General features: G+C 48.4%; 1 protein-coding gene across 2 annotated transcripts; it reads right to left on the reverse strand.

Annotated features, from left to right (window-relative positions):
- Positions 1–26796, reverse strand: LOC109405454 (alpha-mannosidase 2). 2 transcript variants are annotated; one of them, XM_029856724.2, is made up of 6 exons: positions 26082–26796; positions 25388–26010; positions 17432–18499; positions 8981–10040; positions 1214–1627; positions 1–977 (listed from the first exon to the last, which is right to left on the reverse strand). In XM_029856724.2, the coding sequence occupies exons 1-6, from the start codon at positions 26187–26189 to the stop codon at positions 831–833; spliced, it is 3420 nt and encodes a 1139-aa protein (XP_029712584.1). In that variant the 5' UTR covers positions 26190–26796; the 3' UTR covers positions 1–830. The 2 variants fall into 2 exon arrangements, with proteins under 2 accessions (XP_029712584.1, XP_029712583.1); XM_029856723.2 differs by having other exon boundaries at positions 25388–26013.
- Positions 26797–27785: the final 989 nt, after the last annotated feature.

The following is a 27785-nucleotide window of genomic DNA, read 5'->3' on the forward strand; positions in this document are numbered from 1 at the left end:
TTCTCAGTGTTTCCAATCGATACGCACAATCCTATCGTTTAAGTTTAATGTGCCCATTTTTAATGCATCTCTGTGTGTTTTGTTTGTGAAGGAAATTACCGTTATACTTATCACCTATAAAAACTTTACAAGATATAATACCTACACACAATGTAGTAGAACTGCCCGCCCATTGCAGTCAGTGCAGTGTTCCTAGCGCAGTTGACTGTCCTACCCCGAAAATAAACCCGTTCCATAATTTGGGCGTCAAATGCCCTTTTTAGAAATCCATTTCTTCCAACCCAATTGCACTCCCGTTTTCACTGGTTCCAGTAGCGTCCTCATCCTTTGTATTTGATTTATGTTTACTGTGGTGTTTTGAATGGAATTTTTAACCGATCAGCTTCGGTGGTAGAATTTCGGCGAAACGTGCTTGACAAATCTACCGAGCATCGGTAAAAATTTTAAATTCAATTAAAGTTCACCAATCTTAGATGCCAATTATTACTAAACTTTATCAAGGTTTTACCGAAGCTCGGTAAATAACACCGTTCCTATTTTTCTCCGAAACTTTTTACCGAAGTCGATGACAATATTGTAGTTTGAAATAAATATGCTGGAGATACAATGCGTCATTCCATTGAACTAGCATTCAATCCTAACCACAATCAATCAGCATTCACACTCCCCTGCACTCGATCTCACTCACGTACACTCATTTCAATCACTCGATCGTTCGATCGATGATCGTCAGGTAAAATATCAACACGCGAAAGTCAATAAATTAGTTTCTTTCCCTCCCTCGGCAACGGCGAAAGCGCGTGCATGACTTACTTGACGCTTCACCCATTTTACCGCTGAATGATGAAGGCCTTGGTGTCCATCGGACAGAGACTGATGTCGTCCGACGGAACCGGTTCCTGCTTGCGGAGCAGCGTCAGTGCCGAACCGTAGATCTCGTGGCCGTCGTCCAGATCGAGGAGTTTTTTGACGTTCAGCTGAAAATCGAGGGAAGAAAAATATACGACAATGTGTACTAGTTCTTGAAGCAATTTTACCGAAACTCGGTAACAATCTACCGAAACTCGGCTGAAATGTACTGAAACCCATTGAAGTTTACCAAAGTTCAGTAATGTTTACCGAAAATCAGTATAAGTTGACAGAAGCTCGGTAAAAGTTTTACCGAAGTTCGGCTCCTCCGAACTCGGTCAAATTCGACAACCACAACACTTACATTTCCCTCTCCGCTAGCTTCCGAACCGCAGTCCTCGAAGTTGGTCCGATGCACCACCAGCCCAATCCCGGGCCGTTTATCCTTCCCGACGCGGACATGCGGAAGGCTCCGCATGGCCACCACCTCCATGCCCTTTTCCAGGGGTTCATGGTTGGCGCCGAAGCTCGGCAGCAGGCCCGTCCATTCGTTCTCGTTGAAGATCAGCTTTTCCAGGGGGTGCAGCAGGGTGCGCAGTTCACCGTGGGCTGCCGGGGTCAGGAATCCGGCCGGATAGCCAGGATCTAGCTTGGTGCATGGTTCGCGGCTTTCCAGCACAAGCCGGAAGAGATGCAGTACCGGAAGGTTGTCGAGAACTCCGTGGCCAAGGCCCCGATCATCGTCCTGCGAGAGTCGTCGGTCCTGCATGATTTCCATCTGCGGGGGTAGAAGTGAGAAGAAAGTTATTTGGCTATTCTGTGGCTAAATGGTTAATTGGCAGTTTTATGGCTGTTTAATGGCCTTCTAACAGTGTAAAAAGCTTTTAAGTGGCCATCTGCCAGTCCAATGATTATTGGACGGGAGTGGAACATTTGGCTTAAAAATATTTGGAATAAGGTCGTTTGGCATAATCTAACTTGGCATAAAGACGTTAGGCATAACGGCCATTTGGCATAATCGAAATACCCCTGTTCCCTGATACCAAATATCTATTATGCCAAATGACCATTATTCCAAATGGCATTTCTAACTAATGACTTTATGCCAAAAAATTATTATGACAAAAGTCCTTTAAAGACTATGTGGCGGTAATATTTCTCTCTGTTGGCCATTCAACAAGCTAATGGCTATTTAGTGGCTATCAAGTGGCAATTTGGTCAGGAGGATATTTGGCAATCTGAAACTATCTAACGCAAATCCTGGCGATCACCTAGCTTTCTGGTGTTCATCGAGCTTGCTGGTAATTGGCATCTAAAAATTATCATTCGATGGATTGAGTTTCTGGAAATTATTTGGCCATCTGAGGCAATTTGATAGTCATTTTCTAGTCTAATGTCCATTTAACTAGCTAGTGACTATCTGGAAATGATCTAGCTACAAATACTACCTACAGGATATCTAACCGATATGTGGCTCTCTAGTGGCAATCAAAATAATACCATCTGACTATCAGAGGTTTACCGAGTCATCTTGTGGCTATGCTGTGGCCATTCTTTGGCATATGTCAACTATTTATTTGATATCTCAAGTCTATGTGACTGTTTATCTATAGATAGGAGATTTGCCTTTCTAGTGGTTCCCCATATATGGGTGCCATTTGGCTATCTGTCTGGCTATCGTCTGGTCATCTTGTACATAGTGGCCATTGATTATCGCTTAACCAACTGATTGGGGAACAACTGAAAATCATCTCAATCTCTAGTCGATCGCGATATCTATGAGTATTCTGGCTCCGAGAGGGCCACCTGTCAATCGAGCGGTTTGCCATTAGAACAAATGGCCATCTAATGAAAATTAGGTATATGACAGCAACTTATTTGCTGGTGTCCATTTTACTACTAAATAACTCGCAGGAAAGCATATAACTGTGTAGTGGCCATCTGATTGTCTAGGTGACAATATCAGGGTACAATGTGGCTATCCAATGGCCATCTGACTAGTTATCTAGTTGCCATTAGGGTGGCCATCTGGGCATTTAATGACTGACAATTGGATGTTGACCATCTTAGTCGATCTGCCCTTTGGAAGCTCTTTCGCTGTCTTTCGAATATTTGGATACCATCTGGCTGTCTACTGTGCATCTGATTATCCTCTGGCTATCAAAGGCCACATGGGAACCATCTTGAAGTATAGTAACCATCTGTTTGCCACATGGATTTTCCAGCGAATGTCACGATAAAATATGGCTATCCATTAGCATGTGATGGCCACTTGGCAATTTTGAGACTCTTTGGACACCGTCTAAGATATAGTGGCCATTGGTGGCAGAACGCCTTGCAATCTAGTGGCTATAGGGCATCTCATAACCAGTCACGTGGTGTTTCAACATGATCTAGTTATCCATTAGCATGTGATGATTACCTGGATATTTGCTGACCTTTTCGGAATTCGATCTACCTTTCTGGAAGCTCCTGTACTAATCCTGAGAGGATTCTCCACAGAATCCGGAGAGGATTCTCCACAGAATCCGGAGAGGATTCTCCACAGAAACCTGAGAGGATTCTCCACAGAATCCGGAGAGGATTCTCCACAGAATCCGGAGAGGATTCTCCACAGAATCCGGAGAGGATTCTCCACAGAATCCTGAGAGGATTCTCCACAGAATCCTGAGAGGATTCTCCACAGAATCCTGAGAGGATTCTCCACAGAATCCTGAGAGGATTCTCCACAGAATCCTGAGAGGATTCTCCACAGAATCCTGAGAGGATTCTCCACAGAATCCTGAGAGGATTCTCCACAGAATCCTGAGAGGATTCTCCACAGAATCCTGAAAGGATTCACCACAGAATCCTGAGAAGATTCTCCACAGAATCCTGAGAGGATTCTCCACAGAATCATGAGAGGATTCTCCACAGAATCCTGAGAGGATTCTCCACAGAATCCTGAGAGGATTCTCCACAGAATCCTGAGAGGATTCTCCACAGAATCCTGAGAGGATTCTCCACAGAATCCTGAGAGGATTCTCCACAGAATCCTGAGAGGATTCTCCACAGAATCCTGAGAGGATTCTCCACAGAATCCTGAGAGGATTCTCCACAGAATCCTGAGAGGATTCTCCACAGAATCCTGAGAGGATTCTCCACAGAATCCTGAGAGGATTCTCCACAGAATCCTGAGAGGATTCTCCACAGAATCCTGAGAGGATTCTCCACAGAATCCTGAGAGGATTCTCCACAGAATCCTGAGAGGATTCTCCACAGAATCCTGAGAGGATTCTCCACAGAATCCTGAGAGGATTCTCCACAGAATCCTGAGAGGATTCTCCACAGAATCCTGAGAGGATTCTCCACAGAATCCTGAGAGGATTCTCCACAGAATCCTGAGAGGATTCTCCACAGAATCCTGAGAGGATTCTCCACAGAATCCTGAGAGGATTCTCCACAGAATCCTGAGAGGATTCTCCACAGAATCCTGAGAGGATTCTCCACAGAATCCTGAGAGGATATGACTGACCTGTTTTCCACACGGATTATCTAGCGAATGTCAGAATAAAATATGGCTATCCATTGGCCTGTGATGATGACCATTCGGCTCTTTGTGATGGAATCGTCTGATATCGAGTGGCCATAGAGGTTGTAAATGGCTGTCAGGTCAACAAACAGTCAAGCAATATCCAATGGTCGTTAGGGTAGTTAAGGCTTTCAATCAAAAGAACAGCCATAGCTAACTATCTCATTTGGCCATTTGACTATCTTAATGCTATGTCTGCTTATCAATTCGCGGTCATTTGACTAGTTGGAGACTGCCAAGCTAGCTAATAGCTATTTGAACATCTGAAGATCATCTTACTGTTTATTAGAAACTTGACCGCCATACCAGCGGCCCCTTGGCTATCAAGAGTTTAATTTGTTATCTAGTGGCTATGCTAGTGGCCATCTGGTTATCCAGTAACTTTTTGGCGACAGTCCTAATACCTGCTAGTGGCCATCGGTTATCAGACAACCTACTCAACGACTAGCGGATGTGGTCTGGCCACGATTTTGCTACCTGATGGCTACCGTCTTTTTGGCAACTGCCAAGCTAACTAGAAGCCGGCTGGCTACATGATAGCCATATGGCTATATAGTGGCAACCACGCTCGTCCGATTGCCAAACGCATCATAGAGAAATCAGGGCACTGTGTGACTCTCTAAAATCTATCTGTTCTGCAACCTTGCTATCTAATAAATAGATTGTCGTCTTGGATAGACTTCACTGAGGGATTCCCAAAGGCGATTTCCAGAACAGTTTAGGAGCACTTCAGGGGATTTCCTGTAGGTTTCAAGGGTATGTTTTGAGAGTTTGATGGATGTTTTGGGAGGGTTTCAACAAGATTCAGGGTTCTCAGCGGCGTTTCAGAGATGTTAGAGGAATTCCAATGGAATTTCAGGGAAATTCCAACGAAATTTCAGGTCGGTTCCAGCGAGGTATTAAGGTGATTTTAGGTTGGTTTCAGAGGATTTTCTGGGGTGTTTCAAGGGATTGCAGGGGTTTCTAGGGTAGATTCCGAGGGTTCCACTAGGGTTTCAGGGTTACCTAAAGGGTTTCAAAGGGATTGAGGGGGTTCAGGGGTCGTTCCAAAGGAGTTACAGAGCAAACAGTTTCAGAGGACTTCATGGAATTTGCAAGGAGATTTAAGGAGTTTATTTTGAGAGTTCGATGAAGGTTTCGGGAGGGTTTCAACGGGATTCAGGATAGTTCTCCAGTGCGATTCCAGTGTGTAGTTTCTGGGGGGATATCAGGGTAGATTGGGTTTTAGGGAGATTCTAGGATGGTTTCGAATGGGGTTTCAGGGAATTCCAGGGTAGTTTCCTGGGGGTTCCACAATGATTTCAGGAGATGTTGCAGAAGGGTTATCCAAGCTGGATTCCGAATGATCTTTGAAAGGCTTCAAATGATTTTTCTGGGAGGTTTCATGAAAATTCAGAGGACTCCAGGGTTTTAGGTGTTTTTTCCTGGTTTTCTACGAGGTTTCCAGGAGTCATTCTAGAGGGGTTCTAGCTGGTTATCCGGAAGGATTTCACGTGAGTTCCAGGCGAGCTTTAGAGGTTGTTTCGGAAGTGTTACAAGGTGGTTTCCAGAACAGTTTCAGAGGGCATCAGGAGGGTTTCAAGGAGGTTTCTGGGGTTTGTTTTGACATGTTTGGTGAAGGTTTCGGGGAGTTCTGACGGGGATCAAAATAGTTCGGCAGTGTGGTTCAAGAGATTCCAGGGGGTTCAGGGTGATTTTATGATGGATTTGGAGAGGGTTTCAGATGATTTTAGGGGATTCCAGGGTTGTTTACACAAGGATTGAAAAAGTTTTTCGAAATAGGTTACATGAGGATTAAAAGCCCTGGAAGGGCTTCAAAGGGTTACATGGTTTTTACGGGAGTTTCGAGTGGGTTTCAGGGGGTCTTCAAGGAACTTTTAAGGGGATTTCAGGGAGTTTTACAAAAAAAATCTGAGGATTTTCTGGGGTGGGGGGTTTTGAAAGATTTTAGAGGTTTTAGAGAGTATTTCAGATGAATTTTGAAAGGCTTCTGGGGTGGGCTCAAGGGGTTAACCCGTAGTAAGTTCTCGGAACACTTTGGAGTTAAGGCCTTCAAATCAACACTCGTAACGGAATATCGTTGCAATGTCCATTCTGTGAAATTTGTGTTATTGACAAAATTTTCACACAAACCGTGTCAGGAGCATTTCAGGGGTTTACAAGGGGTTGCAGACGTTTTCGAGGTGTTCCAAGAGGTTTTGGAGGCGTTCCAGAGGTGTCAACGGGAGTTTCAGGAGGTTCCACGAGCATCCCGGGGCTTTTCAGGAAGTTTCAAAAGCGCCCTAGGGGTGCCCCAGGGGGTTTCATGGGCGTTGCATATAATTTCCAAGGACATTAGATGCATTCTGGAGAAGTTCGAGGAAGTTTAAAAGGATACCCGTGGATCACAGAGGCTTTCCAGCGGGTTTTAGTAGTGTTCAAGTAGTTTTTAGGTGATTTCTGGGACGTTCTAGGGGTTTCAGGGGTGTTCGGAGGGGTAGCTGACTGACTCCAAGAGCTTCCATAGTCGTTCCTTGTTTTTTTCGGCGGGGTTTAGAAGCGCCCCGGGGCGTTTTAAGCCTTTGGGGATGGATGGGTCTTACTTTCCCAGTCGAGAAAATCACCATCACAAACGTGTTCTAGACCAGCGAGGTTGCATCCAGAAAGGTGAAAATTCCGTCTCCAAAGAGTTAAAGGTATCCCATGAAATCCCATGGATTCCAAAGGGGTTCCAAAGGTGTTCAAGGGGTTTCAGGGCGTTTCTGTTGTATTCCACGGGTTTCAGAGCGATTTAGAGGCGTTCTAGGATTTTCAGGGCGTTGAAGAGACTTTCCTGGGGTGTTCTGGCGCGTTTTATGAGGCGTGCCATGCAGTTTTTGATGGTTTGAGAAGCGTTCCAGAGGTGTTCCAGGAGGTTTGAAGGCATCCGAGGGACGTTCCAGAGCAAGTCCAAGGGGCTTCAGGGATTTCTAGAGAGTTCCATGAGTCTTCTAGAGGTTTCAGGGGCGTTCTATGGGTGTTCCAAAAGGTTTTCCTGGGCGTTCCATAGGGTTTTGTGGCGTTCAGAGGCATTTCAGGAGTGATCCTAGGAGTTTCGGGGGCTTTCCAGGGGTCTTTTACCCTCGAGCGATCGCGCTGTTGTATTTTGTACAACACGTTGAAAAAATCTCGCTTTTTGTACTCAGCATTAGTGCGGTGCTAACGCAGGTAGTCAACCGCGCGAGTTACGGAAGGTTAAGGGGATTCTAGTGGGTTTCATGAGCTTTTCATGGGATTTCAGGAGCGTTCCAGTGACATTCCAGAGGAGAGTTTCAGGGGCGTTCCAGGAGTATTCAGAGAGTATCAGGAAGTCCCTCGGGCGATCCGGGAGTTTTCAAGGGATTTCAAGTTCAGTTCAGTGGGTTTCAGGGGCGTTTAAGAGAGTTTAAGGGGTTTTAGACGCGTTCCAGGGAGCTCCAGGGGCATCCTACGGGGTTTTCAGAGTTTTTGGAGGTTTAAAAGCCGTTTCAGAGTGTTCTAAAGGGTCCAAGAGCGTTTTCAAGGGTTCAGGGACAGTTCAGGGGATTTTAAAGGCGGTTCGGTGGGTTTTAGGGGCGTTCCAGAGTTTTAAAAGGGGTTTTAGGGGTGTTTCAGAGTACTGCAGGGGCGTTCTAGATATTTCAAGAGATTTCTTGGCAGTTGCAAGGGCGTCTCAGGTAGTTTTGAATAGCTCAGGGGTTCCAGTGGTTTTCTAAGGAATCTCAGAGGATTTAATAAGCATTCCTGGGGTGTTCCAGGAGATTCTAAGAGGGTTCAGGAGCGTTCCCAGGATGTTCCAAAGGATTTAAGGAGTTTTCCAGGAATATTCCGAGGGCCGTTCCAGGAGTTTTCAAGTGGCGGCTCAGGGGGCGTTCTACGGGGTTTCGGGAGAGTTCTTGGAGGTTTCAAGGAGTTTTAAGGTGTAATGAACGCCTCAGGCATAAGGAAACACGTTCGACATTTGGATTCCAGACTCTTAGAAATTGGATTTTAAGGGAATAAATAATGGCTGGATCTAGACGTTGACTGGGTATGTTTCTTCTCCGATTCCTGGAAGAAATCAGGAGCACTACCCGGAAGAGTTCAGGGAGAAATTCTTGGATAAACTTCGATAGAAAATCCTGAAAGAATTTCACAAAAAAAACGGAAGTGAAGTTCAGGCAAAAATTCCAGGTAAAATTCGGTAGCAGAGTTATTCGAAAAAAAAAACCCAGAGGAATTGGAAATTGAGGACAAATTGCAGAAATGGAGGATCATTCCAGGACGAACGGCAGGAATAACACCGGCAAGAATTGCGGAAGGAATCCTACGAAGAGTTCTGGTAAAATCTCTGGAAGAGGAGGAATCCCAGGGGTCTCTTCAAAAGTAGTCCTTACAGTAGTAGATTTCAGTAGGAGGATTTCAGAGGTGATTCAAGGTTTGATATTCAGAGGTCATTTGGATATCTAATGGCCAATGGCTAACTAACTAGTAACTGAAGAGCACTTGTCCACTTGATGACCAACTGATTACCTGGAAGCGATCTGATTGCTATAAGGTCAATGTCCTCCATCTACCACTTACCTCTCCCGCCTTCAGCGACGCGCCTCCAAGGGGCTGCGCGCTCAAAATCGTCAATCGCCAGCTGTCGTCCTGGATGTACATCGCCGACGGCACCGGATAGTAGTTGGCCTGCAGGGGCAACTTGTCCCATCGCTTCCTCTTGATCATCTGCATCCCGTTCAGATCCGTATAGTAGTACTCGCCGCTCTCGATGTTCGTCGACACCCGCATCACGATCTCCGTATTCTCCCGGTCGCCAATGTCCACCAGATTCCGGATCTCCACAGCACCATCCTCCCTTAGAACCGTCTGGTGCGTGGTAAACGGCAGCCCGCTGGTAATACTGGACTCCAGCGGTCCCTTGACCACCAGCACCACCGGTTCGCCTAACCTCAGCGTCGTGGCTGGTCCATCCGGGTGGAACAGATAAGCCCCGCTCTTCCCGGAGGTAAATCGCATTCCGTACTTGAGGAAGTCCAGATGGACCGGAACCGTAATGGCATCGATCGAAATCGACTTCAGCAGACCGTTGGCGTTGAAGGACGCGCCGGCACCGGCGTCCCCGACCTTGAGCGAGATCTTCCGCGGTTCGCCAAACTCCGGAACTTCCGGGTACTTGTTTAGATTGATAGTGAACGGCGCCGATAAGACGGTGATCTTGGCGAACGTGACTCCGGTGCTCTCGTCCGCCCGGTTCCGAGAATTGATAGTGTACACAACCAGGCCCAACGGCGGAACGGACGCCTTGAACAGCAACCGGAACTTGGTGGTGGATGCCTGCGGGGTGCTGGTTCCGTCGGGTCTTGTGTGCCACGACCACACCGGAGCGACCTGCGCCGGGACGGGTTGTCCGGTGCGGGCATCCTGCACCGTTACGAACGGTTTTCCTATGTAGACCTCGACCAGTTCAGTGCGCTGATAAGGGAGCGAGTTATGAACTACCACCTGTTTGATCGGAAGCTCATCGCCGATGATGATTGTCGGACGGAAGGTGTCCGCGCCGTCCACGGTTCGCGAATCGTCGATACTTAAGTAGGCGAAGGTCGGGTCCGCTTGGTAAACCGTTGGTTTCGTCAGAAGTCTGTGGGAAGAGACAAACAATATTTAGAGAGATATTTCATTGAATCCGGAGAATTCCTCCCAGGAATTCCAGGAGAATTCCTGCCAGGAATTCCGGAGAATTCCTCCCAGGAATTCCGGAGAATTTCTCCCTGTAATTCCAGGAGAATTCCTCCCAGGAATTACGGACAATTCCTCCCAGGAATTCCGGACAATTCCTGCCAGGAATTCCGGAGAATTCCTCCCAGAAATTCCGGAGAATGCCTCCCAGGAATTCCAGGAGAATTCCTCCCAGAAATTCCGGCGAATTCCTCCCAGGAATTCCGGAGAATTCCTCCCAGGAATTCCGGAGAATTCCTCCCAGGAATTCCGGAGAATTCCTCCCAGGAATTCCGGAGAATTCCTCCCAGGAATTCCAGGGGAACTCCTCCCAGGAATTCCAGGAGAATTCCTCCCAGGAATTCCAGGAGAATTCCTCCCAGGAATTCCAGGAGAATTCCTCCCAGGAATTCCAGGAGAATTCCTCCCAGGAATTCCGGAGAATTGCTCCCGGGAATTCCGGAGAATTCCTCGCGGGATTTCCGGAGAATTCCTCGCGGGAATTCCGGAGAATTCCTCGCGGGAATTCCGGAGAATTCCTCGCGGGAATTCCGGAGAATTCCTCGCGGGAATTCCGGAGAATTCCTCGCGGGAATTCCGGAGAATTCCTCGCGGGAATTCCGGAGAATTCCTCGCGGGAATTCCGGAGAATTCCTCGCGGGAATTCCGGAGAATTCCTCGCGGGAATTCCGGAGAATTCCTCGCGGGAATTCCGGAGAATTCCTCGCGGGAATTCCGGAGAATTCCTCGCGGGAATTCCGGAGAATTCCTCCCAGGAATTCCGGGGAATTCCTCCCAGGAATTCCGGAGAATTCCTCGCGGGAATTCCGGAGAATTCCTCGCGGGAATTCCGGAGAATTCCTCGCGGGAATTCCGGAGAATTCCTCGCGGGAATTCCGGAGAATTCTTCGCGGGAATTCCGGAGAATTCCTCGCGGGAATTCCGGAGAATTCCTCGCGAGAATTCCGGAGAATTCCTCGCGGGAATTCCGGAGAATTCCTCCCAGAAATTCCGGAGAATGCCTCCCAGGAATTCCAGGAGAATTCCTCCAAGAAATTCCGGCGAATTCCTCCCAGGAATTCCGGAGAATTCCTCCCAGGAATTCCGGAGAATTCCTCCCAGGAATTCCAGGGGAACTCCTCCCAGGAATTCCAGGAGAATTCCTCCCAGGAATTCCAGGAGAATTCCACCCAGGAATTCCAGGAGAATTCCTCCCAGGAATTCCGGAGAATTGCTCCCGGGAATTCCGGAGAATTCCTCGCGGGAATTCCGGAGAATTCCTCGCGGGAATTCCGGAGAACTCCTCGCGGGATTTCCGGAGAATTCCTCGCGGGAATTCCGGAGAATTCCTCGCGGGAATTCCGGAGAATTCCTCGCGGGAATTCCGGAGAATTCCTCGCGGGAATTCCGGAGAATTCCTCGCGGGAATTCCGGAGAATTCCTCGCGGGAATTCCGGAGAATTCCTCGCGGGAATTCCGGAGAATTCCTCGCGGGAATTCCGGAGAATTCCTCCCAGGAATTCCGGGGAATTCCTCCCAGGAATTCCGGGGAATTCCTCCCAGGAATTCCGGAGAATTCCTCGCGGGAATTCCGGAGAATTCCTCGCGGGAATTCCGGAGAATTCCTCGCGGGAATTCCGGAGAATTCCTCGCGGGAATTCCGGAGAATTCCTCGCGGGAATTCCGGAGAATTCCTCGCGGGAATTCCGGAGAATTCCTCGCGGGAATTCCGGAGAATTCCTCGCGGGAATTCCGGAGAATTCCTCGCGGGAATTCCGGAGAATTCTTCGCGGGAATTCCGGAGAATTCCTCGCGGGAATTCCGGAGAATTCCTCGCGGGAATTCCGGAGAATTCCTCGCGGGAATTCCGGAGAATTCCTCGCGGGAATTCCGGAGAATTCCTCGCGGGAACTCCGGAGAATTCCTCGCGGGAATTCCGGAGAATACCTCGCGGGAATTCCTCCCTGGAATTCCGGGGAATTCCTCCCAGGAATTCCGGGAAATTCCTCTAAGGAATTCCGGGGAATTTCTCTAAGGAATTCCAGGGAATTCCTCCCAGGAATGCCGGGGAATTCCTCCCACAAATTCCGGAGAATTCCTCCCAGGAATTCCAGGAGAATTCCAGGAGAATTCCTCCCAGGAATTCCAGGAGAATTCCTCCCAGGAATTCCAGGAGAATTCCTCCCAGTAATTCCAGGGGAATTCCTGGAGAATTCCTCCCAGGAATTCCAGGATAATCCCTCCCAGGAATTCCAGGAGAATTCCTCCCAGGAATTCCAGGAGAATTCCGGAGAATTCCGCCCAGGAATTCCGGGGAATTCCTCCCAGGAATTCCGGAGAATTCCTCGCGGGAATTCCGGAGAATTCCTCGCAGGAATTCCGGAGAATTCCTCGCGGGAATTCCGGAGAATTCCTCGCGGGAATTCCGGAGAATTCCTCGCGGGAATTCCGGAGAATTCCTCGCGGGAATTCCGGAGAATTCCTCGCGGGAATTCCGGAGAATTCCTCGCGGGAATTCCGGAGAATTCCTCGCGGGAATTCCGGAGAATTCTTCGCGGGAATTCCGGAGAATTCCTCGCGGGAATTCCGGAGAATTCCTCGCGGGAATTCCGGAGAATTCCTCGCGGGAATTCCGGAGAATTCCTCGCGGGAATTCCGGAGAATTCTTCGCGGGAATTCCGGAGAATTCCTCGCGGGAATTCCGGAGAATTCCTCGCGAGAATTCCGGAGAATTCCTCGCGGGAATTCCGGAGAATTCCTCCCAGAAATTCCGGAGAATGCCTCCCAGGAATTCCAGGAGAATTCCTCCCAGAAATTCCGGAGAATGCCTCCCAGGAATTCCAGGAGAATTCCTCCAAGAAATTCCGGCGAATTCCTCCCAGGAATTCCGGAGAATTCCTCCCAGGAATTCCGGAGAATTCCTCCCAGGAATTCCAGGGGAACTCCTCCCAGGAATTCCAGGAGAATTCCTCCCAGGAATTCCAGGAGAATTCCACCCAGGAATTCCAGGAGAATTCCTCCCAGGAATTCCGGAGAATTGCTCCCGGGAATTCCGGAGAATTCCTCGCGGGAATTCCGGAGAATTCCTCGCGGGAATTCCGGAGAATTCCTCGCGGGATTTCCGGAGAATTCCTCGCGGGAATTCCGGAGAATTCCTCGCGGGAATTCCGGAGAATTCCTCGCGGGAATTCCGGAGAATTCCTCGCGGGAATTCCGGAGAATTCCTCGCGGGAATTCCGGAGAATTCCTCGCGGGAATTCCGGAGAATTCCTCGCGGGAATTCCGGAGAATTCCTCGCGGGAATTCCGGAGAATTCCTCCCAGGAATTCCGGGGAATTCCTCCCAGGAATTCCGGAGAATTCCTCGCGGGAATTCCGGAGAATTCCTCGCGGGAATTCCGGAGAATTCCTCGCGGGAATTCCGGAGAATTCCTCGCGGGAATTCCGGAGAATTCCTCGCGGGAATTCCGGAGAATTCCTCGCGGGAATTCCGGAGAATTCCTCGCGGGAATTCCGGAGAATTCTTCGCGGGAATTCCGGAGAATTCCTCGCGGGAATTCCGGAGAATTCCTCGCGGGAATTCCGGAGAATTCCTCGCGGGAATTCCGGAGAATTCCTCGCGGGAATTCCGGAGAATTCCTCGCGGGAATTCCGGAGAATTCCTCGCGGGAACTCCGGAGAATTCCTCGCGGGAATTCCGGAGAATACCTCGCGGGAATTCCTCCCTGGAATTCCGGGGAATTCCTCCCAGGAATTCCGGGAAATTCCTCTAAGGAATTCCGGGGAATTTCTCTAAGGAATTCCAGGGAATTCCTCCCAGGAATGCCGGGGAATTCCTCCCACAAATTCCGGAGAATTCCTCCCAGGAATTCCAGGAGAATTCCAGGAGAATTCCTCCCAGGAATTCCAGGAGAATTCCTCCCAGTAATTCCAGGGGAATTCCTGGAGAATTCCTCCCAGGAATTCCAGGATAATCCCTCCCAGGAATTCCAGGAGAATTCCTCCCAGGAATTCCAGGAGAATTCCGGAGAATTCCTCCCAGGAATTCCGGAGAATACCTCGCGGGAATTCCTCCCAGGAATTCCGGGGAATTCGTCCCAGGAATTCCGGGGAATTCCTCCCAGGAATTCCGGGAAATTCCTCTAAGGAATTCCGGGGAATTTCTCTAAGGAATTCCAGGGAATTCCTCCCAGGAATGCCGGGGAATTCCTCCCACAAATTCCGGAGAATTCCTCCCAGGAATTCCAGGAGAATTCCTCCCAGTAATTCCAGGGGAATTCCTGGAGAATTCCTCCCAGGAATTCCAGGATAATCCCTCCCAGGAATTCCAGGAGAATTCCTCCCAGGAATTCCAGGAGAATTCCGGAGAATTCCTCCCAGGAATTCCGGGGATTCCTGCCAGGAATTCCGGAGAATTCCTCGCGGGAATTCCGGAGAATTCCTCGCGGGAATTCCGGAGAATTCCTCGTGGGAATTCCGGAGAATTCCTCGCGGGAATTCCGGAAAATACCTCGCGGGAATTCCTCCCAGGAATTCCGGGAAATTCCTCTAAGGAATTCCGGGGAATTTCTCTAATGAATTCCAGGGAATTCCTCCCAGGAATGCCGGGGAATTCCTCCCACAAATTCCGGAGAATTCCTCCCAGGAATTCCAGGAGAATTCCAGGAGAATTCCTCCCAGGAATTCCAGGAGAATTCCAGGAGAATTCCTCCCAGGAATTCCAGGAGAATTCCTCCCAGGAATTCCAGGAGAATTCCTCCCGAGAATTCCAGGAGAATTCCTCCCAGTAATTCCAGGGGAATTCCTGGAGAATTCCTCCCAGGAATTCCAGGATAATCCCTCCCAGGAATTCCAGGAGAATTCCTCCCAGGAATTCCAGGAGAATTCCGGAGAATTCCTCCCAGGAATTCCGGGGAATTCCTCCCAGGAATTCCGGGGAATTCCTCCCAGGAATTCCGGGGAATTCCTCCCAGGAATTCCGGGGAATTCCTCCCAGGAATTCCGGGGAATTCCTCTCAGGAATTCCGGAGAAATCGTCGCGGGAATTCCGGAGAATTCCTCGCGGGAATTCCGGAGAATTCCTCGCGGGAATTCCGGAGAATTCCTCGCGGGAATTCCGGAGAATTCCTCGCGGGAATTCCGGAGAATTCCTCGCGGGAATTCCGGAGAATTCCTCGCGGGAATTCCGGAGAATTCCTCGCGGGAATTCCGGAGAATTCTTCGCGGGAATTCCGGAGAATTCCTCGCGGGAATTCCGGAGAATTCCTCGCGGGAATTCCGGAGAATTCCTCGCGGGAATTCCGGAGAATTCCTCGCGGGAATTCCGGAGAATTCCTCGCGGGAATTCCGGAGAATACCTCGCGGGAATTCCTCCCAGGAATTCCGGGGAATTCGTCCCAGGAATTCCGGGGAATTCCTCCCAGGAATTCCGGGAAATTCCTCTAAGGAATTCCGGGGAATTTCTCTAAGGAATTCCAGGGAATTCCTCCCAGGAATGCCGGGGAATTCCTCCCACAAATTCCGGAGAATTCCTCCCAGGAATTCCAGGAGAATTCCTCCCAGTAATTCCAGGGGAATTCCTGGAGAATTCCTCCCAGGAATTCCAGGATAATCCCTCCCAGGAATTCCAGGAGAATTCCTCCCAGGAATTCCAGGAGAATTCCGGAGAATTCCTCCCAGGAATTCCGGGGAATTCCTGCCAGGAATTCCGGAGAATTCCTCGCGGGAATTCCGGAGAATTCCTCGCGGGAATTCCGGAGAATTCCTCGTGGGAATTCCGGAGAATTCCTCGCGGGAATTCCGGAAAATACCTCGCGGGAATTCCTCCCAGGAATTCCGGGAAATTCCTCTAAGGAATTCCGGGGAATTTCTCTAATGAATTCCAGGGAATTCCTCCCAGGAATGCCGGGGAATTCCTCCCACAAATTCCGGAGAATTCCTCCCAGGAATTCCAGGAGAATTCCAGGAGAATTCCTCCCAGGAATTCCAGGAGAATTCCAGGAGAATTCCTCCCAGGAATTCCAGGAGAATTCCTCCCAGGAATTCCAGGAGAATTCCTCCCGAGAATTCCAGGAGAATTCCTCCCAGTAATTCCAGGGGAATTCCTGGAGAATTCCTCCCAGGAATTCCAGGATAATCCCTCCCAGGAATTCCAGGAGAATTCCTCCCAGGAATTCCAGGAGAATTCCGGAGAATTCCTCCCAGGAATTCCGGGGAATTCCTCCCAGGAATTCCGGGGAATTCCTCCCAGGAATTCCGGGGAATTCCTCCCAGGAATTCCGGGGAATTCCTCTCAGGAATTCCGGGGAATTCCTCTCAGGAATTCCGGGGAATTCCTCTCAGGAATTCCGGGGAATTCCTCTCAGGAATTCCGGAGAATTCCTCGCGGGAATTCCGGAGAATTCCTCGCGGGAATTCCGGAGAATTCCTCGCGGGAATTCCGGAGAATTCCTCGCGGGAATTCCGGAGAATTCCTCGCGGGAATTCCGGAGAATTCCTCGCGGGAATTCCGGAGAATTCCTCGCGGGAATTCCGGAGAATTCCTCGCGGGAATTCCGGAGAATTCCTCGCGGGAATTCCGGAGAATTCCTCGCGGGAATTCCGGAGAATACCTCGCGGGAATTCCTCCCAGGAATTCCGGGGAATTCCTCCCAGGAATTCCGGGGAATTCCTCCCAGGAATTCCGGGGAATTCCTCCCAGGAATTCCGGAGAATTCTTCTTAGGAACTCCGGAGAATTCCTCCAGGGAATTCCGCAAAATTCCTCCTGGGAATTCCGCAGAATTCCTCCTGGGAATTCCGCAGAATTCCTCCTGGCAATTCCGCAGAATTCCTCCTGGCAATTCCGCAGAATTTCTCCTGGGAATTCCGCAGAATTCCTCCTGGGAATTCCGCAGAATTCCTCGTGGGAATTCCGCAGAATTCCTCGTGGGAATTCCGCAGAATTCCTCCTGGGAATTCCGCAGAATTCCTCCTGGGAATTCCGCAGATCTCCTCCTGGGAATTCCGCAGAATTCCTCCTGGGAATTCTGCAGAATTCCTCCTGGGAATTCCGGAGAATTCCTCCTGGGAATTCCGGAGAATTCCTCCAGGGAATTCCGCAAAATTCCTCCTGGGAATTCCGCAGAATTCCTCCTGGGAATTCCGCAGAATTCCTCCTGGGAATTCCGCAGAATTCCTCCTGGGAATTCCGCAGAATTCCTCCTGGGAATCCCACAGAATTCCTCCTGGGAATTCCGCAGAATTCCTACTGAGAATTCCGGAGAATTCCTCCTGGGAATTCCGGAGAATTCCTCCAAGGAATAGACGTTACTCACCTATAAACCGCCTGCTGCATCACAAACTTGCAGTTCTCGATCGCCGTGGCCATTCGCGTGGCGTAATCCACCACCACGTGGTTTTCCGCCGTTCCCGTGATCCCGTCATGATGCTGAAACAGCGACAACTGCTGCCGCGCGTACTCCATCTTATCCTCCAGCGATTGCCAATCCTTAGCATCCCACAGGTTCCACGCGTACAGCATCTCTGCCGAGCGAACGTAGTTCATCAGGATGCGATCCTGCCGTTTGTGGTACGGCCGCGAAGTATAATACCCGCTCCAGTAGTCCTCATTCACATCCGCATAGGTAAAGAAGTCCCCACTAAGCGACGGGAAGTCCTCCGGCTTGTTGGACGACCGAATGGCATCGAAGTAGTCCTGAAGCGTTCCGAACTTGGCCTCGACGTTCAGCGAAGGGTCGTTGTTGATGTACTCGAACAGCTTTTCGAAATTGACCCGCTGGGCTTCCCACTCCTTGCTCTGGGTGTACCGGAAGTCATCCCCGAGGGGAATCAACACGTTCCGGGTTTTGTACAGAACCGACTTTTTACGCCACTGGTCCACAATCAGTTTGGCCCGTGCGGCCACGTTGTCATCGGTAATGGGTTGCGGCGGTACCCGCCACGGACAGTACACGCCAAAGTGCGGCAGACGCTTGAAGTCGAACTGGCAGCACACTTTCGGGTCGGGACCGCAGGTGTGCGGAATGTCGTACGAGTAGAAGGGCATCATGTGCGTCAGGAGATCGGTTTCGCCGGTGGTGTCCCACAGCTGACGCCAGCGGAACTCGAGCTGTTTCTTGAGGGCCAGGTTCTTCTTCACGATGTAGTGAGTCCGCTGGATCAGCAGATTGTCGAATCCGGACTTTTTCAGGATGTAGGGCATGGCGGCCGAGTGGCCGAACGGATCGATAGCCCAGGACGAGGTCGGGGTGACGTTCAGGCGAGTTTTGAGCCACGTTTGACCCTCGGTCAGCTGGAGCAGCACCGAGTACCAGTGCGAGTTGGCTTCGTCCGGCATGACCCAACCGCCGGTCACGAATTCCAGCTGGTGGTTTTTGAGTAATCTGGAGAAAAGGAAATCATGAAAAGTTAGCAAAAAAAGTATGTATATGATGATGCAGGGCTGGTAGCGAACCTTTTTTTTTGTCAACATCCTACGCACACCTTTTAAGAAGCTGTACAGAATACTTCCCACAAAGCATCACAATTTTTCCCATAGAATTCTAGGAAACTATTCTAAAAACTTTCCACCCAAGGAATATCACCGAAAAAAACTTGGAAATTTCTCTCGGGCATTCTGAAAAATTGCCAACAAAAGTTCAGCGCAGTTTCTCTTGAAAATTGTAGAACATTTTTTAGATTTTAACGTTAGCACTTCTGAAATATTGACATTTACTTTTAAGTCAGATATTTGGTTTACATTTCAGCTGAAAGCAATTCAAATTCATTATAAGATACTTAAATACATACAACAGTAAAGTATTAGCTATCTGTAGCTTTTTGAGGGAGGAATTTAAAAAAATCTAGATTTCAGAATATCTTAAAACTAATATCACAGATTTTGAAGAGTGCGTCAATGCGGATACATTTGGACATCCTGAAGTAAGTCGTTGCTTGCATCGATGGTGTCGACATCGGCCAGCTTGTGGAGATTGTCGGTCGGACACCAGGGATTCCGGTTGTCAACCATCCTGAGCAGCTTGTTCTGTGAACACTGGTCGGCGTACACAATGATACAATTGATCACGAGCATTGAATTGAAACTCTTGCAGAGTTTCATCTTGATCATCAGTTACTTCGCTGGCACCGAAGAAATCGTCATAAGCCGTAGGTAGACTCGTAGCCGCTGAAGTCTTCTTCGCTCTTCATGGTCGCTCGATATGGAAACGGAGACGTCATCAACTCTGGCAGATTCAGTTGGTTGAAATCAATGATACTTTCCTCGTGAGGTTCGGTTGTCAGAACTTCGACCGGTGTCAGGAACACAACGTCGCGGCTTACAGTCAGCTTGTCATTTTCGAGGTCCATGAAGCGGTCCTTGATTTCGCTTCTAGCTTCGATCTCTTCTGTCAGGGAATCCACATATACGGCGGCGATGCAAAAATCTTCATGTGACTCAGGTCCGGTTTCTTCCCACTCGACATTTCAAACGGGGTCTTCTGCAACGGCTGAAGCAGAAGGTGAGTATACGGTTTTGCAGATAACGGGCCTTGCTGAAAGCTTCAGCCCAATACTTCAACGGTAGACGAGAATCCAATATCATGCAACTAGGCATTTCAATGAATGAGCTATTCATTCGCTCCGAAACGCCGTATTACTGGGTTTCCTATTCATATGGGACTGTTTTGCGAATGGGGCAGTACACTACGCAATAGGGGAAGAAATCGTTGGTCAACGTAAGAAAACAATGGTAAACCCCGGTCGTTGATGTTCGCACGGGACCGGACCGCATACGTCCGTGCGCATTAGATCCAGCATCCAGTAGGCTCTCATCGATGTCCACGAATTGATCCAGGTTCGCACACATGTGGGACCTTGCTCCAGAGTCGATTACCCAGGCTCCTGCTCATGGCCCGTTGCCCATCGCCATAAACGAATATTCTGGATGTACTCCACTTCGGATTTCTCGACGAGCTGCTCTCACCCTAGGAGCACTCCGCTTCTCACTTTGCGCACACGAGACATATTCTGGTTCCCACCTGCTTGATCTGCACGTTGCTCGACCATAGCACGACAGTCTTTCTGCTAATGGCCGGACTTTTCATAAAAGTGGTACGTTACCTTGAGACCCATCCTTTTCTTGGTTGTATTCTCGGCATTTCAGCAACACCTGGCAGATGGCGACCATCTGGTCCGATATAGCGCGTTCACTTTTGAATCCAGCCAGATACCAGCGAGTATACCAAACTGTAGCCTTCAAGTCCTTCATTTCGATCTCGGCGCACAGCTGCTGCTTGGTAAATACTGGACACCAATCGCCGATCGATCGCAAAATGAGGAAATCATCCATGTATATCACTATGATAGTAAACGCAACTATAAACTTCGACTGCTTGTAACCCATCTGCTTCAGCTTCGTGCCCAACTTCCGCTTCCATACTCTACTGGCCTGTCACAGACTGTACAGAGCTTTTTGCAGGTTGCAGACTTTTGTTGATGCCCTATCGTTCCGGGAACCTTCGGGCTGCTCTAGAAACATATTCTCGTCATCCAAGCCTCTCTGCAATAATTCAATCACCGCGTCCATTTGGTGCGATTTTGAGGTGCAGTTTCACCGCCACTGTAACGAGGTAGGTAACGCACTGTTGCGTAACAGACGATGGGAGAGTTTTTGTCCCTGCCCTTGACGTGCGAATAGCTCTTGGTCACCGCCTTACACCATTCGATAAAACTTTCAGCGTTCGACCTGATTTCGAAGACCTACTTATTATTCAACACCTTCCGTATTAAAGGTAGGTATATTGACCATACGCCCTGCGCCGTTGTCGATCAATGTATGGATCTCGCTCTCCATCGCTGTAATCCACCGGTCATCGTCAGGCCTGTCCAACGCCTTTTGAACGATCTTTGGGTCATCTACAGTCTGTGGACAACATGTCTCGGAAAGTGTTGGTGGCAGTAGCTCCTCTTTGGAGTCACCAAATGCTGGTGCTAGCACAATCTTCCAACTGGCAGCACGATTGGTGTGGTGTTCCTCTTGCGGTGGGAAGTCGTTTCAAGATACTGTTGCGAAGGGACACGGTATTACATTCCGTGTGTGCCAACCAACAGACTAGACGGAACGCGTTACTTTCGAACACCGATACTACTCACTCAGAGTAGGAGGTTCGAGGGGGAGAATAGCTAAAATCGATACGTCCAAATCGTGTGTGATAGCATTTAGGCCTTTCTAGACTCATGTCAACGTTCTCGCATTCGGAATTACATTTAGAATGCTATCGATCTGCTTGGCTACTGGTATGGTTTTCATCGGGTGTCACTTCAGATTGTTTATTTTATCATGCTGCTCAAAGGCAGTTGAGCCCCACTCAGCCGCATAGCTTTTGCTTCGTTATGCTGATAAACATTGTCGCTCTACTCTACGTTTATAATCGTGGGCCCTATTTTGATGCGGCTCACTTGGCTAGGTGTAGAAAAGAAATTCGTTCCGAATTGTGTGGTTTCAAATGTACCTTACGATTTGCATTTATAACAGAAAGTTTGCTGTTTGAGGTAGTTGCGAAAAGACACTTGCCTGTGATTGAGCGTTCCCAGTCACTGGTCTCAGAAATTTGATCCATAGTCTGTACAGATCATCTATCTCTTTCGATGTGACAATGACGCCGCCTGTTGATTCGTGATCTACTTCACACGCTTCCAACTGCCGCATTTTACATCTCCGCGCTGCGATAGCCACGTGGATGGACTCAGTATGCTGCTTGGTCTCTTGGAGGACCGCACTGCGACCAGCTTTTGCGACACCCAGCTTCAGAATCCAATCGTCAAATTCTTTCCACGGTTTTTCCACATTTTTTTACAGTATTCTTCCAGGAATTCCTTCTAAAATTCTTCTAGGGAATTAGTTAGGATTCCTCAATTAGCTCCCGATGAGAATCCAGGAATTTATACTGATATTCCTAAACATGTTGCAGCTGAGATTGCTCTAGCAAGTCCTCCCGAGACTTGCCCTGGTATTCCTCCAGAGGTTCCTTCTGGCATTTCTTCTGGAGCTCCTTCTAATATCCTCCAGTGTTCCTTTTCCAATTTATTCAGATGTCCTTTCTGGAATTCTGAGATTACACCAAGAGTTCCTTTTGGGTTTCTTCTAAAAATATTATCAAAGATTTCTTACAGAATTTCTCAAGAAGTTCTTACCTGGATTGCTACAGGAATTCATTCCAGATTTGGTGCAGGTAATTTACACTAAACTCCTGCAGGGATTCCTTTCGAGATTCCTCCAGGAATTCCATGCAATATTCTTTCAGCTGTTCCTTCTGAGATTTCTTCATAAATTCTGATGTTCATCTAGGAAATCCTTTCGGAAATCCGCCAAAACCTCTTCCGGTATTCCTCCAGGGATTCTTTCAGGAGCTACTTTCGGGATTCTTCCAGAATTCCATCTAATTCAAGATCTCCTTCCGGGATTACTCCTTCGGGATTCTTCCAAGAACTACTTCCGTTTCTTTCTGAAGGCTACCACGGTTTACGGAACTCCAACGATGTTCGTAGACATGCTGAATGAACTGGAGCCTGAAGCTGTTCCCTAAATATAATATTGTAGATGAGAAAAGAGTTAGGTGTTCGGAAAGTTCCAGCTTCTGTTTCCAGGATTCCTCCGAGAATTCTTTCTGGGATTCTTTTAGAAATTGCTTCCAGATTTTGATTTTTCATCCAGGATTTTTCCAGGAAAACTGTTTTCTTGATTCCTCCAATAGTTTCTACTTGAAAAATTGCAGATGCTTTTGGGACGAGGGCTGCTTGCCTTCCTTGAAATGGGACTGGACCGTTCTTGTAACTGATTTTTTTACACTCACGAAAATGATACTTCCTGAAGGGTCAATCTATAGAGTAATTATGCATGGCACCACAGTTCTAATACGGAGAGCCTGGTCGAATGCCGGTAGATTTTTTAGTCAGAAGAAAATCTCACCTCTAGAGAACGCTCTTTGAATCGATATGCACGCTTCCCGGTTTTTATATATTGAGTTTTAAACTTTAAAAGATCTTACGGTTCAAATTAGTTGTTCTTTCAAGTTGGTAAAGGATGAGATTTCGTGTGTCTGGTTTAGCAGTAGATGCTAATAAGAGGGCGAGCCTTTGCTCGTGGAGCTATTTATTCATAGTCATGAAAAGAGTGTCTGTTCGAAACTTAACAATAGGTCCTACAATGAATATACATTTGAATCTGCTAATACGGTTGATAGTTTTAAGGGTGATATACACCACACCGGTGTGACTCTTTTAACTGATTGCACTGCTGGTGAATGTTGTCCAGTATCATTGCCATAAAATCCGGGAAAGTAGCATCGATGTATCTTCACTTGATTCCCAGCTCACACCAGCTCATCCTAGATCAACCATTTGCCTTGTACCACAAACGCGGCTACAAGCCCAAGGGGGTCGAAGATACTCATAACTACTTGCAAAACCTGACGCTTCGTTGGAATGACGTTTTCCGAAACTACTAGCTGCTGAACATCCGCACGAAGTTTAAGGGCAAACGTAAACTCATCGTTCTCTGGCGCCTACGACAGTCCACGGTATCGCTTTGAGTTGATAGCCTTCTCCGCAATGAAAGGTATCGCTACACGATCCGCTTCTTCAGCTGTGTCCAAACTATTCGCATAGTCATCCACGTATGTGTTCTCCGCAATAGCTGTTGCGGCCTCCGGATAAACCTGTTTCCATTTCTCAGCGTGTTTGATTTTCGCGTACTGGGTGGAGCACGGCGAGCATGTCGACTCAAATGTTGTGACGTCCATTACGTATTCCTCTACACATAATCGGTGAGCTTGCCGGTCTTTTGGGTGGATAAGGTAAAAGATATACTGGTGGAGCTGGCGGTAACGGAATATCGCTGACAGTTCAAAGACACATCTCGTCGACACAAGACGAGCGTCGACGCTGACACAAGTCGAGCTTTCCCAGGCTGGTTGGGATTTTGCACTACTCCTAGCGGCAAATAGCAGACTTTTATCGGATCCCTGTTGCAGTTTCTTTGTTCAGTCAATCATGAGCATAGCCTTTGGTTTGATAATCGAGCATTTGTTTACGACATTGAGTTCCGGATTTTTTTTTATAAACTTCCTTCCAGACACATCAAGCGTTCCTCCGCCATGTGTCGATTCTCTGGAAACTCGATATAGTCGAATTTCCATGAAAACCAAGTCTGGAAACGAGCTGATGATGTACGGATTGTTGTAGCCTCTAGTATTTCTCGCAACCTTTGATCTTCTTCACCTTCGAGCTAGTGAATCCCATTCGGTTCGCTTGATAGTACTGGTTCACTGAGAACACAGGGGCTTTGCTTCCTTCTACGCCTAGTTCGCCTGCTAAGTTCTTCTCTATCAATCATGATCCATGTTAAGGAATTATGATGTCGTTCTTTGCAATTGCTTTTACCACATATCGTAACTTGACATGGTCACTGACCATGAGTAATCAAGAAACAACAACATAGATTAACTGTTGCGATCTTGTTCTGATACGGTTTTGAAGAATGTGCTTTGACGAAACCTTTAATACGTGTCGAAAGCGTTCAAATCCTCCACCGGAACCTGTCTTTGATACAAAGCGCGGTCCAGCTTGATGTTGACCGGTAGCTTCTCCACGTCACAGTGATTCCTCCAGATTTATCTGCGGTAACTGCACTGTGATTTACCAGCTGAGGCTCTTTTGACAGTCGGGCACTTCGGGACAACTGAAACGAGCCTCCGGTGGCTGGTTGGTGTAGTGTCCGGACGTCCGACTACTCATATAAATCGGTATTCTATCATTTATAAACGAGGACGGATGTAAATCATGCAACCTACTCGTGTGAAACACTTTACAAGACTGAAGTTTCATTTCATCTTTATCGTTTGTTTCGTTTGCTTTGTTTATCCGGTGGCACATCACCGCTGCTAATGCTATATGCCTTGTTAATCCATTTCTCAGTATCCCTCTCAATCCCTACAGTTTGGAATTGAAAATTGTCGACCTTCTGCTGGCTTCTTGTCGTGTCAGCTGCGAAGCTGCGTTTCGTCCAAAATTCCTCCAGGAATTCCACTGAAAACTCCTTCAATGATTCAAAAAATGATTTGGCAATAGTAGATAAAATTGATTCACAGAAACGAACAAGTAATCGAAGGATTCCAAAACAAAATCCGACCCTGAAAAAGAAGCTCAAGCAAAATGACGAAACTTTCACGAAAACGCTTGTTAAATGGAAAAATGATTCGCTAACAGCCATCAACTACTAAATCCTTACTTACTTCTTCACAATATCCTTCTGCTCCCCGGCCAGCTTATCGTACCACCGAGCGAAGTAACTGACCTCCGCCCAGATAAACTTCATCCCCGGATTCTCCTCCAGGTGCCTCAACATATTCGCAAAGATTCCCTTCGTCTGCCGCTCGTAATACTCCTCAAAAGTATAAATCCATCCGGGATCGTTGTGCGAATGTGGCACCACAAAGACCTTCAGCTTGTGGTGCTGATTCCACTGCTTCTCATCATAAGTCACCTTCCAGCCTTGCTTCCACGGTCCCCCGTCAATGTTATCGAACGGAACCTTCTCGTACAGATCCATCATCTGTATGTCCGGCTGGGGAATGATATCCGTTCGAAGGGAGCAAGTGCCTCCGGTGTCCCGATTGGGACTGATTACCGAGTCTTTGATCATTTCGCGGTTTCCCAGGTGGGGGGCTGCCACCGCCGGAACCTTGTCCAGCCGGGATTCCTCCCCGTATTCGTCTCCCCCGTCGATCGAGTTCGACCGGTGCCCGTTCGATCGGATCGTATCGAACTGCTGCTTCATCGCTCCGAACTCCCGCCGGTGCTTGTTCAGGCCGGATTCCAGCTCTTTGATTTTATCCTCCAGCATCATGAAGCTGTTCTGCTGGAACAAGGAAAACGGGGGTAGTGAATCTTTTGGTCATGTCTATGCATTCGTGTCTTCGGACTTACCGGTTTCTCTGCCTGAATCGAGTGATTCAGAATGACGTACAGCAGCAAGAAGGCAAACATCGTCACACCGGACATAATTAGCACAAACTTCCTCCGGATTCGCACCATCGTAACTCCCTATAGGAAATTCGTTTCTTTTTCGCGACACTAGAATACCACCCCTTGTATTCCACCCTCTCAACGAAAACTCCACGCAAGCATCGGTTCGTGCAAAATGACACTTTCTTCACCCAATCGAGCAATACAATACTCGCGATTGACCTAATCTGCGCTCTGTTCGTATTGTTATCAATCACCAGCCACAGCCAGCCAAAATTCCCCCAAAGCTAACAACCCGCATACAACCAACACCAGTCCACCTGATTCTGTTTCTACACTTCTTTCTCACTACGACGGTCGACGGTGTGCGCTGTGACGACAGTCGGCGACGTCACCCTAGTGCCAAATTTTCTTCAGCCGATCAAAAATTTTTCACAATCCACTCGCACCCCCCGGGAACTGGACCGGAAACGATTCCCGACACGCACTTCACAGTCCCGATGCACTCACGCCCGCCGCTCAACTTTCATTTTCACTTTTCTCGGTGGAAAAGCCAGAAAATTATCCGTTTTTCTCCCTGTTTTGACGCCCGACCGACGATGGCGAATCCTCCGAGAGCCCGAAGAGACGACTTTTTGCAAAACTCGACCGACCCGAACGCAAGGAGAACGCGAGAAAAACACCAGCCGAAGCGGATTGTTGTCAAAAAACGGGACCATCGTCGGCCAGGGCGAAACTCAGGGAAGGACGCAAAACGGAGAAAAACATTGAAATATTTCATAGCTGTGGCGAGGGGAGTGCGAATGGAGAGATCAGCAGGTACTGAAATGTAATCGGAACTGGTTTTGGCGTAGGGCTACACACTAGCCTGGTACATGGTTTATATGGTAAAATATAAAAAATGGAAAAACTCCAACTCCTATATACTTTTTAAGTTCCATTTTGGTCCCATATTGTTATAGTATCATAGTAAGCCATGAATTTGAAATCAATAAAACATTCATTCTGTCTGTACCGTTAGTCACTATCAGACGTGTTTTCACTTACGATCCGAGTACCTTTTAGGTTATTGGCCCAGCCGTTTAGTTACCATAGTAACGGCCAAACAAGTGAAAATTTTTTTTCGGCCGTCGTCTTCAAGATTTCTTCACGCTCCTGATTTCTCAAGATGTCTCAAGCCAATGGAAACCAATCCGGTTTCGGGAATGGAAACGGAGAACCAGCCGGGAATGGACGCGGAGGACAAGCTGGAGTTGATGCCGGAAGAGTATCTGGAAGCGCAGGAGTGTCGTTGCCCGTGATGGAACGTCTTCGTGGTCGCGAGAACTATTCGACATAGGCATTCGCGACCAAGATGTTGCTGATCCGTGAGGGAACGTGGGACGCCGTGATTGCGCCGGAGGTAGATGATCCGGTAAACGCGCAGTCTCTGAGGGCACTAGCCACGATATGCCTCAGCATCGAGCCGATCAACTACAGTTTGGTTCAATCGGCGGAGACGGCGAAACAAGCATGGGACAACCTCAAGAACGCTTTCCAGGACGACGGGATGACAAAGCGGATCGGATTACTGCGTAAGTTGACCAGTATTCGCCTGGGTGACTACAGCACCGTCGAAGCGTACGTCAACGAGATGATGTGTACCAGTCACAAATTGAGCGAAGC

This window comes from Aedes albopictus, chromosome 1, assembly GCF_035046485.1.
Source record: "Aedes albopictus strain Foshan chromosome 1, AalbF5, whole genome shotgun sequence".
Lineage (NCBI taxonomy): Eukaryota > Metazoa > Arthropoda > Insecta > Diptera > Culicidae > Aedes > Aedes albopictus.